At 48.9% G+C, this 21,923-nt stretch overlaps 1 protein-coding gene across 1 annotated transcript in view; it reads right to left on the bottom strand.

Moving 5' to 3' along the window:
* Positions 1-2,585: 2,585 nt before the first annotated feature.
* The window catches only part of LOC104635220 (BPI fold-containing family B member 4), a 43,700-nt gene continuing 24,362 nt past the window's right edge, over positions 2,586-21,923 (bottom strand). Inside the window, exons 7-26 of the mRNA XM_075768657.1 lie at positions 21,758-21,840; positions 20,312-20,402; positions 18,486-19,160; positions 16,609-17,898; positions 14,441-14,540; positions 13,653-13,782; positions 12,772-12,886; positions 12,169-12,273; positions 11,746-11,901; positions 10,231-10,294; positions 9,741-9,804; positions 9,215-9,306; positions 7,990-8,163; positions 7,160-7,213; positions 6,378-6,545; positions 6,199-6,266; positions 4,772-4,814; positions 4,192-4,255; positions 3,739-3,815; positions 2,586-3,136 (exon numbers count right to left, since the gene is read on the bottom strand). Of these exons, the coding sequence (XP_075624772.1) occupies positions 3,113-3,136; positions 3,739-3,815; positions 4,192-4,255; positions 4,772-4,814; positions 6,199-6,266; positions 6,378-6,545; positions 7,160-7,213; positions 7,990-8,163; positions 9,215-9,306; positions 9,741-9,804; positions 10,231-10,294; positions 11,746-11,901; positions 12,169-12,273; positions 12,772-12,886; positions 13,653-13,782; positions 14,441-14,446 (1,404 nt within the window). The 5' untranslated portion in view covers positions 14,447-14,540; positions 16,609-17,898; positions 18,486-19,160; positions 20,312-20,402; positions 21,758-21,840 and the 3' untranslated portion in view covers positions 2,586-3,112. The remainder of the gene's footprint in view (positions 3,137-3,738; positions 3,816-4,191; positions 4,256-4,771; positions 4,815-6,198; positions 6,267-6,377; positions 6,546-7,159; positions 7,214-7,989; positions 8,164-9,214; positions 9,307-9,740; positions 9,805-10,230; positions 10,295-11,745; positions 11,902-12,168; positions 12,274-12,771; positions 12,887-13,652; positions 13,783-14,440; positions 14,541-16,608; positions 17,899-18,485; positions 19,161-20,311; positions 20,403-21,757; positions 21,841-21,923) is intronic.

Consider the following 21,923-nt stretch of genomic DNA (forward strand, 5'->3'; position numbering starts at 1 on the left):
AGAGCATGGCTTTGCATCTCCAGTGTAGGGTTGAGGCCGCGGGAGCTGCACACCCCGACCCCCAGCCCCACACATCCTACCTGGGACCCACTGCAGGCTCAGGGGCAGAGCTGGCTTATGCTGGAGAACTGGGGTCTTGTGCTGCTCCCTCCTGTCACCCCATTTCCTGACCCCCCCCGGCACAGCTGCGTCCGCAGGAGATGGCCAGTGTTGTCCCCAGCGGTTACTTTGGGTTCACCTGGAAAAAGAAATGCTGAAAGAAGTGTGTATTAGCTTCTTTAGCATAAACAAAATCCATAATTTCCTGGGTAATAGCCCAGGGTCCCGCAGGAAGGGCCACCCGGTGACGCACGGCTTCCCTTGCCAGAGGACATGGAATAGAACGTGAAAACTGGATGGTTCAAGTGCTGGAGAAACAGAGAGGAGCCCCTTCGCCAGCCCCCTGGAGCAGCAGAGGGATGAAGCTTTACCAGGGACATTCCTGGAGCAAGGGCTGGAGAGCCCGAAGTCCCTCACACAGCCCAGGCAGAGCAGACAGCCCATCGCACCCCGCTCCTGCTGCTCAACCATAAAAAGATTTTTCAAGGATGTTGGGGTGCTGACACGCTGGAAAATGACTGCTTAGTGGTTTTTCCACTGTGGACAGGATTGTCCCAGTTCTTATGAATTCTGACTTGCAGTTCCCTGCTCTGGATTTACTCCTGAACCCACCAGCAATTCAGAGCACTAGATTTACAAGTTGCAGAAGTAATGAGTTACACTGAGGAGATGCTGCCCTTTCCTTTTGAAAAGGTTCCTCTGCTCCTTCCCGCTCATCCCCATGCAAGAAACAGCACAACAGAGACCACGCTCCAGGAGGAAAAGCCATTTCCAGATGCAGGAGAAGACTTTTCCACCTTTCTGCGATCCCAGGCTCGCACAGCCCCTGCCCCAGCTCTGCGAGACAGCGAGCACTCCAATTACACACTTCTCTCTGTCTTTTCTTTCTCAAGTCAAACAGACCCCCGGGACAGTGACAGATGACAGATTACTCTGCAGCGTGCCAGCAAAATTAATACCCTCCAGCAAACCAGAACGGACACAGAAGTACTGGCCAAAAGAGTGTGCAAAAAAGGTGTTAAACTTTACTGACTATACAGAAGGTATTTGCTCGGGAACCAGAATAAAACCTTGTACAAACAAAGCCTGTTACGCCAACCTGTGGGCAAAAAGGATGGATGAAGCCAAGCTCACATGCTTTGGGTTGTCTGATCAGTCCAGTAACCCAAGGTAGCACAAAGAAGCTGCGAGTGCTGCGGCTGTGTCACTGCCAGCAGGGCTGCTCATCCTGCCCACCGGGTAACGGGGTCACACAGCCCCCCCGAAACCTTGCTCTGCCAGCACCACGGGCATAGCAGTGTCAGAGAGCACGAGCAACGGGGTCTGAAGCTCCCTGCTCCCAGCTCACGAGCACAGCCCAATGGTCTATGGTGTTCCCTCCTGTTCACACCCCGCTTCGCACAAACTCCTCACCAGCATGGTTTAGCTGGTTCTGGGGCTGCCCGCAGCACGCTGCTTGAGTGGGGAGTCCCATCACCTCACAGGAGCATCGTTTCTCCCCAGGGAACAGGGCAAGGTCCATGTTACCAGCAACTGAACGGCCTTTGGAGAGCAGAGTCCCACCAGCACCGTCAGCCTGCACAGGGCTGGGAACCAAAGGAGACTGTTCATGCTCACCAAAACACCAGTCTTCAGCATTACTGTGGACTTCAACCCACCCAAAACCATTCTCCTGTGACACGGGACCTGCCAGCCCACACGATGACAGTGTGCGACACCAGGTTTACCATTTGGCACAGCACAGGAGAGCTCTGGCAGTTTGCATGAACCAGGACTTACCGACGGTTCCAGCGTGTGCTCTGCTATGTTCAGTGATTTCCCTGCAACATCTCACTGTGATGCTGGAAATTAATGCAACAGCCAAGGGCTTCGGCCAGGCAGGTACTGAACTATTCTTACCTTTAGGCAGAAATGCAGAACAGGATATTGCCCCTGTCCTTTACCTGATCGGTGCTAGACTTCTTCTGTGCATCACCCGGACTTTAACAGTGACATACCACCACCAGCTTTGGGGACACTAGCAATAAATAACACACTAGTAATAACGCCTAGTGCTGGGAAAACCAGGTGTTCGAGAGGCCATTTAAGACCTGAGATTTATTTTATTTTTTTACCCAGAATAATTTGTTTTTTTCTGAAATCAGAAACATCTGAATTCTTTTCCCTGTGATGTGCAGAGAGCAACAGACTGTTACATCAGTCCAAGCAGAGGTGGACTGTTGCAGACAGATTGGTGTGCTCTAGTGTTGTTATACTTCTCAGTTATCTGGTAATGAACTTTTCCCCTCAGATTCTATTAGGAAATGCTTCTTGACCTTTGGAAATCTGATATCATTCTGATTTCTGCTTGTGGATTAGCATTTGGTCAGTAAGTTACCTGGCCAGGAGCAGCCACTGAAAATCCAAGTGGTTTTTTTTTCCTCAGGAAGTTTGAGTGAAAAAAGTTTTCAAACTGAAAAGCAAAGTGTCAGTTGTCACAAAGGAACCAGATCCCACAGCAGGAGACAGGACAGATACTCTCTGAGAAGCATCAGAAACCAGAACCTCGTTCCAAGCACTAAAAAAGCAGGAATGTTTATTAAATATTACATGACGAATGTATCCTGAGCTCCTGCTCAGCACTTCATACCCTTCTGAATGCGGATGGTGACATTTACTTTGAAAGCCATATGCAACAAGTTCACTTTTCCGTTATATCAGATTTCCCTCAGAACAAATTTGACAATTCCACTGCAGCATCACATGCAACTGCTATAACTGTGACCCCAACATCACGCCAATTTATCCAAATAAATATTTGTACAAAGAGCTGCCTATTGGGTTTTGGCTTATGCAAGTATCTTACTGCTCACACGAGCCAATTAACTTTAAAGTGTCTTAAATGTTATCAAGAATCTTGAATCAAGTTTAGAAAAGAAAAGTAGATAATGCTGGTCTTGACGTTCCATCCTCGCTGGCCTTTCTTTCCCTTTCTCTGCCCAGAAAGACCTCGCCGTGCCTTGTACTCCCCGGCTCACACAAGAATCACCAGCAGGCCCTGAAGCAGCACAAGGAGTGACACATCCACGTTATTTCCCGACTTTGAGGGATGCTGGTTCACAACAGCTTGTCAGCAACACACGGTAAACAGAAAACCCTCTTGAAAAAAATCCGCATGTCAAATTTGTAGTAAGGAGGGCACGAAACCCTTTGGGAAGTGTCGGAGAATATCCCAGCTCCTCTAGGACATCTCTAAGATGCACAGGGCTGGAATTTGGTGCAATTCAAGATACTTCGAATGGTGACACTTGAAAGGGTTTGCCAGACCCCCTGGACCCACATCAGAGCAGCTCTCACCGAGTTCTCCAGACAGGCAAGGCAGCCTGGACACAGAAACCAGGACCTGCCCCAGCGGGGCTGAACATCGCTCATGTGTGCCCGGTTTGATAACACTCACGGGCATGAAGTACCCAGAAGTATTTTCTGACCTGGAGGAGGTCAGACAGAGCGATCCTTACTGGCCTTTCAAGGCTTAAAATCCATGGCTCTTGCACACGAATCCACCCCAGCAGGGTGCTGTTACAGGAGCCAGCTGCTAGAAAGAGCCCCAGTGACCTGCACGGTGCCTTGCAGGAGGAAATAGCCTTTCCAAACACTTACCGCTAATATCTGAATATCCACCTTTATTAAGGGAATGCCCAGCACGTTTGGCAGAGGGATCCCGATGCCCAGAGCGCCTGTAGGGGACAGACAGGTCCTTACGCACGGCCGGAGGGGTGAGCACAGCTCCCGCCCCGCGACAAAGCTGCTCCTGGGGAGGGTGGAGGGAGCAGAGCTGTTCAAGAGGCACAGACTGCAGCCCCACCGCGCACGATGCATTTGGGCTTTCCTTACGTTCTCTGCCACTAACTATTGCCAAGACCCTTAGGACTGAAGCTGGGGTGGATGGTGTAAGAATATGGTTAGGACTTTTAACTACAGCCTCAAACTACAGCCACTGCAGACCTTTAATTGCTCCAACTCTCCCACTACGGCTTTCCATCACACACACATATCTCTTTCCCCTCGTCAGTCAAAGCACTCCCAGTGTGACAGATATCCCAATCACCTTACCGTTGATAAGGGGCAATAACGTTTCCACCAGCAGACTGCTGCAGTGTGGCTTCAAGTCTGAGATCTGAACCAGAGAAGGAACAAGCGTGTGAGCAGCGCTGGGGGCACGTGACAGCAGCAAGCACAGCCCGGCACTGCGGCTGGAAGACAGCCGGTCCTCAGGACTGGAAATCACTTCCCATTGACACAGCAAAAGAACAAGTAGTCCCTCTTTCCATTAAAGCAAATCTATTTTCCTTCCTCAGTTTGTATTTGGCACTTCCTTTGGGAAGCTTCCTACCAGGTAAAACTCCTGCTGGAGCTCCGGGTAAGCTTTGCCCGAGCAGGGGTGAATAAACAGACTTCAGGTTTTACATTTGCATTATTAGAAAACGCAGAAGGGAGAGAAAAAGGAGAATTGCTATGACCTACAAAGAGCAGCTAACAACTCAGACCATCAGCAGATGCAATCCATCACAGCCAGGACACGTTACAGCAGCACACAGCGACCGCGTGTCTCCCTCCTTCCCCAAAGCTGCAGGGCACAGCGCTCGGCCACTCCACGCACCCAGTAAAGCCTAAACTGGTACGAGAGACTTACGTTACTGATGCCAACATCGGAAGACTCCAAGGAGAGGGAAATGCTGCAGGGAAAGGAAAGCGAACAGCACGTCAGACACCAAGGCACCGGCCAGAGCTCACCGATCCCTCTCGTCAGACCCCTCCACCTCCTCGTGCAGCGTTACTCAGCCCAGGGGCAAGGGATTCCTGTGAGGCATCATCAGGGCACCCGTAAAGGGATCACTATATTGTAACACAAAAAGCAGGCATTGCCACACTTGCAAAAGAAAATAGGAAAATAAAAGCTTAACCCAATTTTTATTTGCTTGTAAATGAAATAGCACTGCAAGAGGGCACACACTAGCTCCTGGCTTCCCCTTCCCTCTCATGGCCCAGGTAGTTATTCATCTTAGGAAAGGAGTCAGCTCCTGTTTAGCTGAGAGCAGAAATTCTAGAAAAAGCATCCAGTCTGGATTTAAAGATCACGAGCTCTGGAGAATTTGCTACAGCTCCTAATCTATCATTGCAATCGCACAATCTCCATAGCTAAAACGTATGCTTTATTTCGGCTTTGAATTTCTCTTTTCTGCTTCCATTGAATCTTGTTATATCTTTGTCTATTGAATTAAAAGCCTTTTGATGCATTTCTATTCTCTATATCGCTGCATACAAGCTATGCCAATATTGCTTCTAAATCTAACTCTTTGACAAGCTAAACGGCTTGAAATCCTCAAACCTCACACTATAAGAAATGCTTTCCAATCTTTAATCATACCTTGATGGGCATTGATGACAGTACTTCCCTTTATTCCTTTATCACTCATGTTCAATATCAGACATTTCAAACTACAGCCCAGGATCAAGCTGACAGTCTTACACTTGTTCAGGTTATCTCATTTCTCCTTCTTATAAATCTGACACAGAGTTTTCCTCCGGTCTCCTAAAACTTTCCACTGCTGGAATGTTTCCTGGAAGCCAGCAATACCTGTCCACCTCGTGCCATCAGCCAGGTATGAAATTCTCAGATTCAGGAAATGAAATGTCTGGTTTATAGACATTGAAAAACATTTCAAGTTAGCAGCCCCAGAGCTAACGTTGCAAGGCAGAGAATGTCACCAGCCTGTAAGAGGGCAGCGGTGCCTGGCTTTGTCACAGCCGTGTTCGTGCAACACTCCTGTCCCTTCCGCCATAGATCAGGCAGCTCCAGCAGTGCTGTGTCACCAAGGGACACGCTGTCACAGCACTCGGAGCATCCCTGATGAATCGCAGCCCTTCCTGTTGTCCTGCTCTCTTCTAGCCACTGCTTCCCAGAAAACTGAACCTGTACCCTGAGCTCTGGGAAAGCCGGAGTTTTCCAGCATGGCTAAAGAGCCAGGGCTGTCTCAGGGGAGCGGGCAGGCTGGGGCGGTGCGGGAGGCTTTGCTTCAAGCAGAACCCCCCCACGCAGCCGCAGCAGGGACAGCCTACCTGCCCAGGGACAGCCCCAGCACCAGTCTGCCTCCAGCAATCGACACGTGGGCGTTCAGACTGAGGTCCTGCAAGCACACAGAGAGAGGATCAGCCCGTGGAGACTTCCCCATCCCAGCTGCCGGTCACTCGGCTGGCTGCACACTTCACCAGTTCAAGCTCTTTACATCCACACTTACTGCCTTCAGCAGCAGGAGGTTGAGGATGGGTCCATCCAAACGCTTAATGAACACCTGAATCATGACCGAAAGCTCAACGGTGGCTTTGTTTTCTTCCAAGGTGATGAGCGGGTTCCCAGACAACGTTAGCTTAATGCTCAGAGGACTGGTCCCATGGCAGGTGGAGCACTGTGGGAATTGGGAACACATCCCACACACTGGCCAGGCAGGGGACCGGCAGTCCTCTGGTGGACCCTCACAGCCCCATAACTCGGTAGGGCCTCCCCCAAGATCACACAGGCCTTAGACAAGCCAAATTTACAAAGCAAATAGGTCTGGCAGCATGGGTTGGCACTCCTTGCTGTGGGCAGTAAGGGGCTGAGGAAGCAAAGGTGGACACAAAGGGGGCCGCGGCCATAAGAGGATGCCTGTGGTGCCCAGGAAATGGGAGATGCCAGACTTCTAACAGCTCTCTCTGTCAATGGCTGTGAGAGAAGATGTTCCTCTCCTTAAGGAGTGGGAGAAATTTGGCAACAGCCAATGGCACACAGGAGAGCAGGCACCATGCAGAAGCTGCCAAGGGCTGGGAGCAAATCTCCAGTCCCTTCACCCGCTCCCATCAGCTAGTCGGGCAGCAGGGCAGCCTCGAGCCATGCTGGCACAGCTCAGCTGTGGTGTATGCTCAGCATGGCCAAGGGGAGGGGCAATCTTTGGCAGCAGCATGCCAGCACATCCAGGTGCATCACTTGGATGGCCTGGGACCTGGCAAGGTTTGCACAAACCCTTGTGCCAGCAAAAGTCACCTCAGAAGGAATGATGGTCATGACGGCTTCTTGCAGACGGCTGGCACTGGAGAACTGTTGGAACAAAAGCACACGCAGTCCCCGTGAGTGCTCCAGCTGATTTCAGCAACACCTGTCCTGCTGGGGCCTCCCCTCTCCCACTTGTGTCCCTGTTCCCAGCCAGCTTGTTGGAACTCCTGGGGCAGCCCCCAAGCCCTCATTCACTCACGGTCCCCAGTGAAGCCACGGGCAGCTCAGCCACACACAGACCTACGTTATGGCAGCACCCCGAGCCCTCAGCCTTCTCCACTGCTCCCCAGCTGCCTGGGTGATTCCTGGTCAGTTGTTACGATGAAAGCAGCCAGCAGCAGCAGGAGATGTAACTCTCAAGCTTTCAACATTTTTCAGTGCGTAGACCCCTAATATCTCCCGGTGGAAGTACAGATCGGAGGTACAGAAAATGCATGTGCCTCAAGAATTGCATTGCATACACGAAGTTGCTTTTCTCAGTGATATTTTAAAGACTCCTTGAAAGAGAGAGATTACAGACCTCCAGGAGTCCATGGCATAACCAGTACACAACTGGTTTCAACAGGTATCCCTGTGGGTGCCCATACAGAAACAAGAATGGCTGGCTGTTTCACATGCTGCTGTAGCTTTCTGAAAAGAGCAGCAAGGAGGCAGCGCTGAGGCTTGAGCATCTGCAAGTGAGCATATGCTCACGCAGGTCCCAGATGGGCTGCGGGCTGAGCGTACACATGCCGTGAATGGCGTGCACAGCCTGCCCTGAGCTGAGCTCAGGATGATACACGTCCCTTGCCACCATGAAATACAGGTGCTGCTACACTCACGACTTCTGGCGTGCAGGTGAAGGTCTGTGGCGGTATCTGGATCAGGAGGGACAGGACTGCATTGAGAAAGCTCTGGCGCAGTCCCAGGACCAGAAGCTTGTCCAGCAGCGGAGGCAAAGCAGAGGAGGACGAGTCATGGGGAATGATGCTGCCTCCCACCTGCTTCACCGCACCCTGCAAAGAGAGGCAACACAGACGTTAAGCCGATCCTTCAAAGCCAGGAGGCATGCCCAGATCCTCGAGATGGAGAGTGCAGGGTCTGTGCCAGCTGAACCAGCCCTCCTCTCACCAGCAGCTTAGGGAAAGCTTTGGACTCAGAGCAATTCCCTCTCTATTTAACAGACAAAAGGAGCTGATAAAGGCTAGAGTGCGTAACTGAGGCCTTCTTAGCTAACAACACACTTTGTCCGAATCGCAACTCACTGCTGCATTTCATCCTTGAGATTTCACTCCAAGAGCAAACGAGGGGTGAAGGTGCTGCCAGCCCAGCGGTCCCAGCTCTGCCTTCCCTCTCTGCAGCACCCAGCCAGGCATCAGCCATCCTCCGACTCCACAACAAACTTGCACCAATACCACCTACCCGCTGAGGAGTCTGACCGTCTGGGGGTGGGGAGGGCAAAGACTCAGCCCGGTGAAGTATCTGCGCTAAAGCAAGAGCAGCAGCGCTGATCGTACAGACTGCAGTGTTTGTTATTAGCCCTTGCTGTTCTTTACTGCTTATGTCCCCGTTTCTTCTTGCTAGCCACTGTCTTTTATTTAAGGTCTCCTGTTTGAACGTACTGTTTGGTTTTTGCTGGTTCCCCCCCCACCCCCAGTAAGACAGTTGTAAAAAGTACATCCATTAGTTTGGTTCAGCACTCACCCACCACAGAGACTGAAGAGCAAAGGCAAAAACCACCAACACCCAGTCTGCAGGCAGGGCGAGGAGGAAAACTGCTTGTCCCAACACTTACAAATAGCAGACACGCAGTCTCAAGCAGTCTCAGGATAAGTTTGCAAACAGAGCAAAAGAGGGCTTGAAGAAAAGTATACACAGTCACTTCGTAGTGATTTGGGTAAGGATCTAAATATTTAGCTAGCATTTCCAGAACAAGTCATTCGCGCAGCTCCGCCATGGGGTTGTACTGGAAGATGACAACTGCTCCCACAGGATCAAGGTGAAAAGCCTGAAAGCCACCACGCCACAGTCACGCTCGCAGGGTCATGTCACCCTGCATTAACTTACATCTAAATCCAACCCAAGGAACAAGCCAGAGGTAAACGGGAGGCTGGCCAGCTGGTAGTGAATTGTTCCTGCTGTGCCGACTGGGATCACCGCTTCACAGAGAAAAATCATCGTTACATCATCGGGAAATAAGCAGCAACACAAACTCCTCCCCTGACCCCGCAGGCCCCCAGCCAGACCTCACACCTACAACCAGGTCCCGAGTACGCAATTCTGTGGGATGCTGCTCAAAACTGCCAAAACAGCCTTAAATCTTTGTAGAGTCTGCATTTAGAATATAGCCCCAAAAGAGCATCAAATAAGCTAAATCCAAGCGTGATGTATCAAAATGGCATAAGGAAGGCCAAGGTGCAAGCGGTTCACTTGGACTGCTCAGGTGTGAATTCAACGCTCAGTAAGAGCCCTGCCAAAGCGCAGCTCCTCCCTGATGCACTTGTGGACCAGAGGTGGGAAAGGGCATTTCCCACCACCGCGGGACTGCAGGGAACGTGGGGAAGCCGCACCTCCTCCTCCACAAGAAACGTACCGTTGAGAGTGCCCAGGAGCTGGATGTTCACCAGGTTGACGACAATATCGACTACAGGACAGAGCTGCAACACAAAGCAGAAATGCAAACGCTCGACCCCCCTCACCACCCCTCTGCAGGGAGCCCGTCACCCTACAGCCTGATCAGACCCACTCCTTTCCATCTAAACCCCCAGGGCAAGATGTGCTGCGTGGCATCAGGCAGCACCTGGGATGGTGTGAAGGACTTGGGGGCAGCGGAGCATCCCTGGAGCTGTGGTACCACGCCAAAGGGAACTGCTTATATCTGGGGAATATTTCGGGTGTTGCCCTGCGAGCAGAAGCTTGCCGGCAGCTGCCAGGCTGACCACAGGCACCTCTGCCGAGCGGTGCGTGCCAGTGACATGGAAAAGCGACACAGAAAGATGGTGCAGCTTGCTGGGTCCTTGTAACACGTTGTTCCCGATACCTCTGTGTTTCAGCTATGAAAGGGGGGCAATCTTCAGGCTTACCAAACCGGGCAGAGTTGCTGTCAGCTGGTTAAGTACTATATCATTTACTGATAGGGACAGTAAGCTGCAAAGAAAAGAAAAAAAAAAAATTCCCAATCATTACAAACACAGGTCCAGGGTAGGAGACCAAAGGATCTTCAGCCCTTGTTTTACACGCTGCTACGTCCTTAGTCATCCCATCAGGGATGCTGCTGCAGCTAATACTGGCAAGAGCAAGGGGTTTGCAGAAGGCAGGGAGGGTAAAGAGCTGCTCGCCTCACCGAGGGGAGAATTGGGCTAATTTCTGAGCAGTGAAGGCTTCAGCACTTGGGGTGTGCAAGCCTCATTGCACAAAAGGAGTGAGGAGCCTCTCGCAGGGTAACCTGAGTTTGGTTGTCTCCCTCTGGTATTTAAATCAGTGCTGTAGTTAAGGCAAAGCGGAGTTGTTATGAAATATCTCCATGTTAGTTATGGGAAACAAACAATTTACATGTGGAATAACAAGGGGAGAAATCTGGCGTGTAACGTTTTAACACTGCTGCTAAATAGATCACTCTGGGATGCGTGATGCCTGCAGGCAGTGCAGAGCCATTTACTTTTGATAATCAATATATTTCTGGACTGTTGAGTTAGAACATGCAGCAGCACACTCGGCAAGCCACAGACAGCAGCATTCATAATGCAGCTCGTTATTTATGCCCAAGTTCTGCCTATAGATGCATCTGAGGAACTGCCATGAAACCAATCACATACATCCACGCTCCCCCTTATCCCACAGCGAGCTCACTTCCTGCACACCATCACTTCAATCCTGCTAAAACTTAAAATGCGACCCCCTAAGAGTGGGTGAGTCATGTTCCTCTCTCCACTTGCACAGTGCCTTTCAAACCAGCTGCTGCACTGATTGAAATATAATGCATAATGCAAAAATTAATTAGGAGAAATTCAATGAACCTGAAACTTAATTCAAAAGCAATAAAATAAAATATTTCCCATGATCAATTTACTGTTGCATTCATCAATAGATGAACTCAGCAATTTTTTTCTGCCAAGAATTTAATAAGACTGAGCAAGAGATGGGACATTGCATGGAATTGCACATACCCACAGCGGTCAGACAGAAAGTCCATATGCCCAGCATCTTTCTGTGACAGCAGCCAAAGGCAGAGTATAAAACCAGGGCAGGAAATGGTGCCGTTCTCCTAGAACGCTCTCTGCCCTGTTATTCCTACTCTTTGGATATCAATTCACTAGCTAAGTCCAAACAAAGTACACTAGAAGAGGTACCAAGCTTCATACTTTAGATCTTAAAATTTCCATGGCCAAACAGGGCAAATTAACCCTCATCTTCCAACAACCAATTTTTTTACCAGTTTGACTGAAGCTACTGGCTTTGGCAATGGGAAAGAAATTACTTCCCTGAGGCCTGGCTCTGTATCAGCTTAGCACCGTCTGTGTCCTGGCAGACTGTCTAGATCGTTGGATAAAGGGAAGAGGATTGCAGGCCGTGGAAAGCATAAATCCACGGGCACTTACCCAGAAAGGAGCTTGATCCTTATGGCACCAAGAATGCAGAGGCAGTCTTCAATGACGACCTGGACTGTGCCCGATTCAAAATTTGTGCATTTAATGTTCGCACTAATGTTCACATCCACTAAGATATCGATTAGTTCTGAAAGAAGGCCAATCAAGCTGAAAAAAGCAAACAGGTTGAACAGATTTCATCTCTCAGCCTCTAACCAGAGAAACGCAGCAAAGCCAGAAGCAACAAACTCTGCACCTCCATCTCCCGCAATTCATCACAAATGCCACAAGTCATCTTTAGGTACGTGTTCTGCTCTGTGCCTTTATTATAGGTAAGAAACACCTAGAAATCCATAAAAGGTGCAAAACGTCGCACAATAGGAAGCCTGCAGACAGGGTTTGCCCTTACCAGCGACGGTAAAACACTACACTCACCAGTTGCCACTGAGCTCCAGCTTTGCAGCGATGGTCAGCTGGACCCCGATTCCTGGCAGCAGCACCACTGACAGCCTGGGGAGCCGAACCTTGACAAGGTGTAGTCTGCAAACAAGAGCAAAAGCTGGCACCAAAAACATCTTCTAACAGCTGAGTGACTGTAGGCACTGAGGAACCTACAGTGCCCACATCACCACGGTCACCTCCAGCTGGAGGCATGGCTACTATAAGCCAGAGATACCAGCTCCAGGATGAGAGACAGAGTCTGCAGCTGAAACCCAAGAGAAGGCAACCTAGAATCAGATTGGGGTGGAAGCTATCTTTACAGAGCAGTCAACTTTTTGTCTCTATGGAACTTTCCTCTCTCAGTGCTGTAAACATCTCTGATATCAACAGCAGCATCAGAGCCGTCATTCTACATCTACATCCATAACCTGTCGTGCGCTTCACCCTCCACCTTGCTACCACCAGGCCACAATTTCAGTATCACAATAAACCAAGGATAACTACTTGGGCCAATCATGCCAACTGCAGCTCAGCTTTTATTGCTTCAGAATTGCTGGGGAAGGTGCGCTCGCAGAGAAGCCCACGCTCTCCACTTACCCAGTGATGCTGGTGGGAGAGTTCAGCAGACCCCCTTCACCCATGATGTTTGGGAGCACGAGGCCCTGCAGGTGCTGCTGGAGAAGTCCGTTCTGAAGTATGGCATCCGAGAGAACTGGAAAACATCTCTGCGTGAGGACTGGCGCTTGCGGCAATGACCTCTCTCTGCTCAGTTAGATCTGTCCTGGCAAAGGAGTCACATAACAAAGCCCCACCGGTCCCCAAAACTTCTTATAAAGTCATTAGCTGTCTTAATGCAGTCAAAGGACACAGAGGATGATATTTTAAAATGTGTAGTAAGCCAAAATTGTCCCTGGTGAATTAAGAGGAGGGATAGCAGTGGAGAGCATCCCAAACCTCCGATTTAAAGATTACAGAGCAGTTGTGCACTGCCAGAAACAACAGCAAACCCCTCAGTGAGAGCTGAGCTTCAACTCACAACTTGTTTCCCATTTGTAAAGGGGTTTGTTTGGTTTTGTGGTGGTTTGGTTTTGTTTTTTTAAATAGCAGCAACTTGAAACAAACATCTCTTTTCTGCTGGAGCATTGCAAATATTAACATGGCCACTAAACTTCACAGCGGTTGTTTGCCAAATATCAGCTGCTCCAATATGGAAATGAGAAACTAAGACAAAAAGAGCAAATAATCCAGATCTAGCCCTGAAATTCTATATCACTGTTTGGTGCTGAAACATGTCCCAGTTCTGGAGCAGAGAGCTTTCCCTGACCCATGAACGCAGCAATGGCTGTCAGAAGCTCTAAGTAAAGTCTGCAGAGCCCTGAGGAACTATAAAAGAAAGATGAAGACAGTCAGGAGGTTTTACTCCACGTCACGGTCCCACATAGCTTTCAAAATAAACATAATTCATGTTTTCTAGTTACCATTCTGCATTGCCCCCGGACTGACAGCGCAGGACAGACCGGACAAGACTTCTTGAGAGGGCGAGAGGAGGCCACAGAAAAAGACAATTCCAAAAAGCTTCAACACCATCATGTCCAGAAGACTCCCCTGCTGGCAAGGGAGACATCACAGTGAAAAGTGGGGGAAAGCCTTTAAGAAGAGATCTGATCCCAGTGTCTTTACGAGGAAAGAGGTTGAGCGAGAAATCCCTCCTCTACTCTTTATCAAGCTCAAGACTCTGCTTGAGCCTGGGGCAGCAGGACCTTGTTCTTGTCCACGCATGTGGACAGGCTTCAAGTGTGGGTCAATAAAAGCCCTTTCCTTGTCCTTTATGACTTGCCCCAGATATTCTATGTGTTCACACAAAAGAAAGCAAAACTGCTTTTCCCCTGAAGTGATGTTTAAGCAGTCATTATTCTGCATCCCTTAGATGACAAGTTACACATGTTTTGGTAAGGGTCTTTGCCAAGGGAAGCATCTGAGGATTATTCTTGTTCTTTTTAACTTTCAAAAGCAATAAACTAACATTCAAGTGATAAAAAATAAATAATAATTATAAAAAATAATTATTAATATAAATTTAATTATGAAATGACAGACATAGGCAGATAATTAGGAGCTCGGTGCACAGCAAAGTCCCCAACTACAGCAGCCAAGCAACAGGCACAACACGCGTGTCCTTCCAGAGCTGTAAGGTGATGGCATTAGCACCACACACGTCTCCCTGCCTTCACCAGCCGAGGCTTTGATGCACAGATGATGTTATTACCTGCATCAGCTGCAGCCAGCTGGGAAGGGCTCTTGGGTCCACTCAGGCTCTTCTAGAAGTCGTCAAGACTCTGTGTTGTCCTCCCTTTTTTTCCCTGCAACTGAGATGGAAGAAGTGGCCCTTATATAAAAACTGCAGCCAACCAGACACACCTTTTCCTCACAACCTCCACGTCTCATGAGCAGGCATCCTTCTGTACTCTTCCTCTTTGCAAGCAACACCCAGCTGCCACCTCTCTTGATTTATACGAGGTAACGTCACCACTGACTTGACTGGTTGCCATTTCCCTTTGTGGCCTGGATCACTCGGACACCACTTTTTCCCCCCCTAGTCTGTCTTAAAAAGGATGCCCTGTGATGGTGGCCCCAGTGGCGATCCTCATGCTTTGAGGAAACCAACTTTTTGGGAAATCATGAGAATTACTAACAGGACGCTGATGGGGCTGCCTGTACGTGGAAGGCAGCGCACAGAGCACATGGGCACAGGTTCAAGGAGGCTTATAGTAGGAAACGATCTACCTTTCCCAATCCCTGAGGAGTTGTGGGACTTACAATACTCATTGCTGTTTCAAATGCAACACGAGAAAAAGATTTTCTTGACAAAAAGCAACATGTAGAGGTTGCAGAAACCTGATAAATGTTGGCTTTGTTAAGACAAAGCTTCAAATTGATTTCAGTTGTATCTGTAAAGTGTGTCATGAATTGACTGTAAAAAATGAAGTTGTAATGAAATGTATAAAGCCAACAATAAATATCATTTTGAATAAGCAACGCTTATGCTAGCTGAATGAGCCGAAGGCAGCTGAAACAGGTATTTCAAAGGAAAAAATCTCATCTCGCAGGGATGAAAATCTCATCCCTCAGCAGACGCCTTGGCCAGGCTTTGCAGAAGTTTCCATTGTGCAGGGCCCTGGGAAGATCTTATCTAGGGACTTTGTTCGGGTCGGGTCACCCATGTTCAACAGGGACGGAGTGAGATGGAAACCGGGCAGCAAAGGGCTGCCGAGATGATTGGGAAACCGGAGAGGGTCCGGTGCACGCGGCCTCGCGGAACAAAGACGAGCAGAGATACGATCGTTCTCTACAAACATAGGAGAGGGCTAAACACTGGGGAGGGAGAGGAGAGGAGAGCTGCGCTGCTCGGGCACAGGGACAATGTTGGCACAGGAACAAACACAAGCCAATGCGTTCAGGTTGAAGTTAGGAGAAAGCTGTTACCACCATGGTGAGTTTTGGCCTAGGCTTTCCCATGGGAGACAGAAGGCAGCAAAAATAGTCTTAGGATGCTCTTCAATACCACACAAGGTGTTTTCTTGCAATAACAGCAAAGTGCTCTCACCAAGCAGGAAGGTCCTTCAGCACGTGCTTCTGAGGGCTCAGACTCAACGAAGCAACCACATCACAGAAACACTGTATGAGCTCTTGTTTTACTTAACATACACTCAATCTGGGCTGCATGTGGTGTGCTAGTCCCAAAACCAGGGAATGAAGTTAGCCCCTCTGAGAACAGGGAACAGTAGAGTGAAGTCAAAAATCATCCCACCAGAATGCGCAGCCCAGCTGCTCACTGAGATGGCAACTGCAGGGCTGGGTCAGCGAGGAAACGACATGGAGCAACATGAGCCCACCTCCAGCATCTCCCAGAGGCCCTTTCTGGGGTGCAAAGTGCAGAGCTGCACCAGCATGGTCCTTCCTGCGGCTGACCCCCAGGCAGCCGGTCCCTCACCTGCAGCCGGCCACCGGCTCTAGTCCTGCTCTTCCCATTTTCTCCCCAGGTGTCTCAGGATGATTCACAGTTACTGGTTTTATGGCTCACTCTGCTGCTTGCCCTAATGTGCCTTTACCACCTGGGACATCCTATCTGTGTTCCTCCCTTTTTATTCCCTTTCAAAGACCCTCATGCAAATGCACAAGGCCGAGCGGCCATCATAAGCGTCCACAGTGAAGCGTTCAGTAGACTCTGCTCCAGCCTTGTACACACTACAGGAATATCGCTGCTGGCAAAAGTCAGCTACTGAGCATGTACAAAAGTAGGTTTCCAAATGGTTTCAGACATACCATTCTGTGTGCAATAAACACCCGAGTCGTTGCACATGCACAACGCGACTGCACGCACAAATCAGATAATCTCCCAGTTAAACAGCGAGAGGCTGACATCTGTGTTCGTACCTGACACACACATATTGTACCAACAGCAGCGAGCAGAAGCTGTAAGGAAAGCAGCACATTTTATACACCACTGTAGATATTTCTTCTTGCTGTGCAAGTTTTTCTTGTTCACTCATATCCTTTGCCTCCCTCTCACGCACCTATATTTCATTCTCTCCTTGCAGCAGTGATTTAGATATCACTTACCAGAAGGCTGAATTCAGTTCTGCAGTGACAAGGGAATATATATTAAAATGAAGCATTGCAAGAAATGCTAGAAGAGATTATCACAACACAAATGCTGAAAAGTGGAAGGGCTTACGGAAAGACTAACACCCACAGAGGAAAGATGCTCCTGAGCGGCCTCTGGCATTCTGAACTGCCCCGAGCTTGTGGGTCAGGAAGATGGCAGGTTAAACAGCAGCAGGAACTTTAGAAGAATAATATTAAATAAAAAACTATATTTCTTATTAAATATGATTTGATTCACTGACCTTTTTTCTCTATCATTCAGAACCACAGAAGGTTAGGGAAAGCTTCAGAGAACTGCATATATCTCAAACTAAAACACTGAGCAACATTAAAGAAAAAAGAATTAGAATTTTCTGCCACAGTTTGAACATCACCACCACATTTTTACAACAAATGGTGGTTTTGAGACATTTCAGAGGTTTGCAGGCTACAGAAACACAAAATTTCTTCATTGTTATGTGGTGAAGAAAAAGAAAGAAGAACCACCTCAGCCTGTAAAACTTCTTTAATGGGCAAATAGTAACTCCTTATTAAGAATACACACAAACTGAATCCTGTCTCTTGAGGTGAAAAACCTAAATCTGGCAGCATGAATTACACCCTGCGATGGAGCTGCCTTGTACAAATACTCAGCCTGTTCTCTTGCAGGAACACTTCCTAGTAGTAAGTGGCTGCTTCCAAATGGATGCTGTGAGCATGAATGAAATTGCTCAGTTCCAATGTCGATGGAAAGTAACTTCCCTGATGTTAACAGAAAGAAGCCAGCTCAAGAGAATGGAGAATGCACTCAGGTAGGAAAATGACACAGCAAACCTCAAACTAAATTAGGCCGCTAGAACAAAATCTGGGGAAGGGAGGGGGAAAATGAAGTAAGGTTTAACCAGTGACTGCACCTGGGCTGTGAACTTCCAGCCTGGTTTCCAGATAGCTGAAGTTCAGCTCTATGAACTGTTTTCCCAACCTGTCACTTTACTGGGGAATACAGCAACGATGGCAATACAGTTGGATTTGCACCGCAGTGGGTCTGGCACTTCGGCCAGTGGCAATTCAGTCCAGATACTGGAAAACAAATGGATGGAAAAGTGTCATTTGATGCTGTATTCACTCTGCCTCATTGCAAGCAGCCTTGCTCAGTGGAAATTTTTTTTCTTGCTCCTGTTTATGAAATTGCTCAGGGAAACAGGAGAAAACCTCTCTCTCTGAACTCCCCAATCCAGTGTAACACGGTGAATTATGCTAACCAGAAATGCTGCGTTAGTAAAGCATCTGTCATTCTAGAGCTACCTGTGTTCTTGTTTGGTTTGGGATGAATGAATCCTCCCAGAGCCAGACTCAAAAGATGATTTCAAGCAACAGGATTTGTCAAAACATGAACTAAAAACTCCTAGAAAGGAGCTGGAGGGTTTTAGCAAGAACTGAAGAAATCAAACCCTTCTCAAGATTTGGGACTGTACTTTAACCCAGGATTGTCAGAAACCCACAATCCCCACAACCAGATTTTCAGTTGGTTTAGCAGCTTCCATTGTCAGCAGTCCACAAGGGCAGAGCAGCTTAATTAATACCAATCACTCTTCACAACAGCAGCGAGCCTTGCCAAATCGATCCCAGGCTCGCACTGACCCAGGTCTCCTGCTTAGCGCACGTACCGGGGAGTTGTGGCATGTTGTGCGTGGGCAGACGTCAAAAGCATCCTTTCCAGATTTACTTGTGTCTGATCGCTCACCCATGCAGTTTCCTACATAGGGAACTCGAGAAACAGAAACATAATCTCGGAGAAGGGCCACGCAGAGAGCACAGGCAGGAAAAACAAGGAGAAGAACACGAGACTCACAGGCAGCAGCTCTAAGGAGTTGCCTGTCAAAAGGAGTGAGAACAGCAGCATTGATTTCTGGATGCATCCGCAATGCCGAGCATAAACAGCAAGGCAGAGTAAAATCGCTGCCATGAGATAACAACAAATCAATGTCTCCAGGAATTTTATAGACAGGGAACTTTCTGCTTCCGAGATGTGAACTGAAGTAAAATGAGCGTAATGTTATCTGCCACAGAAAAGGGACAAACTTCATTAGCCAGATGCAGCATGATGACGTGCAGTGCAAAAAACAGAGGCATTTTTGCAGACATGTCTTCAGGCCTTACCAAGACATCGGAGCTCCACCATGCAATACTGAAAGCAGCACTGGCCAAAGGACCCGGGGGGAACCAAGCCACACCAGGCAGGAAAGTCCAGGAAACCCTGCAAATCCTTCCCCAACTGCTTCGGGCAGGCATTGGTTTCACCAAGTTTTGCAATATTTTGTTGGTGCCCGTCTGTCATCGGCCTGCAGAGACCAAGTTCAATTCTAAGTTCTGCCCCGAGCATCTTTCTGGGTGAACATATCGTACCTTGACTTTTTCAGGTCTGCCACATTCCAGATTTGCCCATCCTTTTTTATCTGGCCCCACACAAGGCAAGCTTGGCCACTTGCCACCAATCACCTGATGTTCAAAAGCCTGGTCAGGTCAGCAGAAGAGGCTGTAACCTTCCCACGGGCCTGCCAGGAGTCCCCAGCGAAAGGTCACGGGGCACACACAGGCTCACTGGCCCACGTTTGGGGTGCGTGGCCAGAAGAACCCCTATACATCTGCAGGCAGCTGATCTGCACTGGCATCCCTGCTCGTGTGCTGCCTGGTGCACGTCCCAGCAGAGACACGGCAGCGCGGATTTCTCAGTGATGCAATGTGCACCTTAAAGTCAAACCTAGTCCTATATTTTAAACAAATTAATCCCTTTCCTGCCTTCTTCCCACCATTTCCAATCACTTGTGCTGCAAGCAGTATGAACACTTCAATTCCTCTTCACTCTTCATTCTTCCAATTTTTTTTTTTTTTTGCCTTCCTTCCAGCCAGGAAAATGGATTTCTGTCCATTTCATTGTCTCAGAAAGTATTGGTACTCTGGTGCCAACAGAGGCTTTTTAAATTAAGACAGCTATTTCCATTTGACTGAAAGAGAGCAACACAGACGCAAAGTCATGTTTCTGTCTTGCCTCAGGTTTGGGGAAGCTTTGCTTTTAAAAAAAAAAAAAAAAGCAATACTGAGTGAAATTGTCCTTGATTGTCTCTATTAATCCCTGGGAAGAATTAGCAGCAGTGTTATATTACACACATACATCTTCCGTAAGTAAAGGTTTTAGACTTTCTGTCTTATTCTCAGCTTTTAATAGAGACTTGACATGGTCTCTTTGGACACATCATCAGCACAGGTGACAGAATTAGTGCTGTGCTTTGTCCAGACGTTCCTCGAGGGATAAATTACAGCCCCTACAACTACTCAAGGGTTTGGAGTCAGCATTATGTAAATAAATACCTATTTCTAGGGAGATACCAACTGCTCTAAAGAAACTGCAGCTGAAACAAGAGAGTGAGTTCATGTTAGACAAACCTGCTAATGAGTTAATTATGCCGACAAGTAGGACTGAGGTCTAACTCACCCATATGCTATCTCCCTTCCATGGTCAGTCTGGTGTCAGCTGGTACAAGGATCCTGTCTCAGGGCAGAAGCCTGAAAACACCAGTGCAACACTGAAACGAGGAGACAAAGAGGCATTAGAGGAGAGAAAACCCAGAGCCGGCTGGAGAGGGTGAAGATACAGTCATGCTGGCAGGGCGGGCAGTTGTCCTGCCTTTGACCCTACTGTGGCTCAGCATCCCAGTTCATGTCTACAAGTAGTGTGGATAATTTTGAGTACCCATCCCCCGTCCAGCTCCTGTGCACTAGGGAGATGTCACAGATCTCGTACGCATCTTTCCTCGGTTCTCCTGTTTCCAAACTGAAGGGCAATTTCAATGCAAAAAAGGGGGTGAGGACTCCAGCTCCCATAAAGGGAAACAAGTGAATGGGAGTGAGAAACAGCCACGTTTCCTCACCCCATGATGCAGGCAGTGCTGGGAGCCCAGAGCTAGCCCAGGACCCTGGCCCACGCTGCCCAGACCTCGTGCAGATGTGGAAGCAAGCCACGCTCACCCCGGAGAGGTCTCCCCAGAGACTGGTGGAATACACGCACGCACTGCAGCGAGCAAGAGCACAAGGGAGAAGCCCCCGGGGACACGCCTGGCACAGGGAGCGGGCAAACGGCCCGACGCACACGCAGGGACGGCGCCGCGGGGTGAGGCTCGAACCGGCGGACAGACGGGCAGCAGGCGGCTCAGCGCGGCTCCGCTCCGGCCCGGGGCGCTGCGGGGTGCGGCGCAGCTTGGGTTGTACCGCCCCCTGCTGGCGGCGCGTGGCGGCACAGCCTGGAGCCGCGGCGGCTCCGCGGGGCAGGGACACGGACCGCCCCCCCCCAGCTCCCCCGAGCCTGGTGAACAATAGACCCCCCCCAAAGATCAGAAAGGGTGTACGGGATCAGTGCAGAGCAGCGGCAGAAGAGTTTTGCTGAAGCCCGATGCCATTTAACGCATCGCTGAAGTGCTGGTGTTTACTCTATTAGAGCTGGAGCTGAATGTAAAACGGCCGGGAATGTTATGCAGAAAATTATTTCAAAGACACGTGTGGGATAACACTCTTCTAAAACAACTCACAGTAGGGTCAAATTGATTTCAGTGCACAAAAATGCAATATAGACAAAAAAAGACACATTATTTAATCCCCCCTTTAACTCTGACAAAAAATTTGATGTGTATCTGACACATTGCAAAGAACTAAGTATCAGCCCAGAAAACAAATGTAGCACAGTGGAGCGAGTCACGCACCAGACCCTAGTATTTCACACTACAGGGTGAAGTTAAGAAAAAAATTTGGTTCAAGGCCAATTCCACTCACACAGTAAAAACAAGACTTTGTTAACGTTGTTACAGCACAGATTGATCTATTAACAACATCCACTAACAAGCGCCACAGCCAGAGCTCCTCGCATACGCAATGGCAATGTACTCACCTACGCAGGCACGCCAAAGGTACCCCACCATCTGCGAGTGAGCGGCCCCACGGCACTGCAGGAAAGCACACTGCGTTACTCAGCTGCATAGCAGTAAAAAAAAAAAAAGATGTCATGGTTAAAAACTTGCTGTCATCTAATTAAACCTAAATAAGGTTCCACAGTT

The sequence above is a fragment of the Balearica regulorum genome, chromosome 16, assembly GCF_011004875.1.
Source record: "Balearica regulorum gibbericeps isolate bBalReg1 chromosome 16, bBalReg1.pri, whole genome shotgun sequence".
In the NCBI taxonomy this organism is placed as follows: Eukaryota; Metazoa; Chordata; class Aves; order Gruiformes; family Gruidae; genus Balearica; species Balearica regulorum.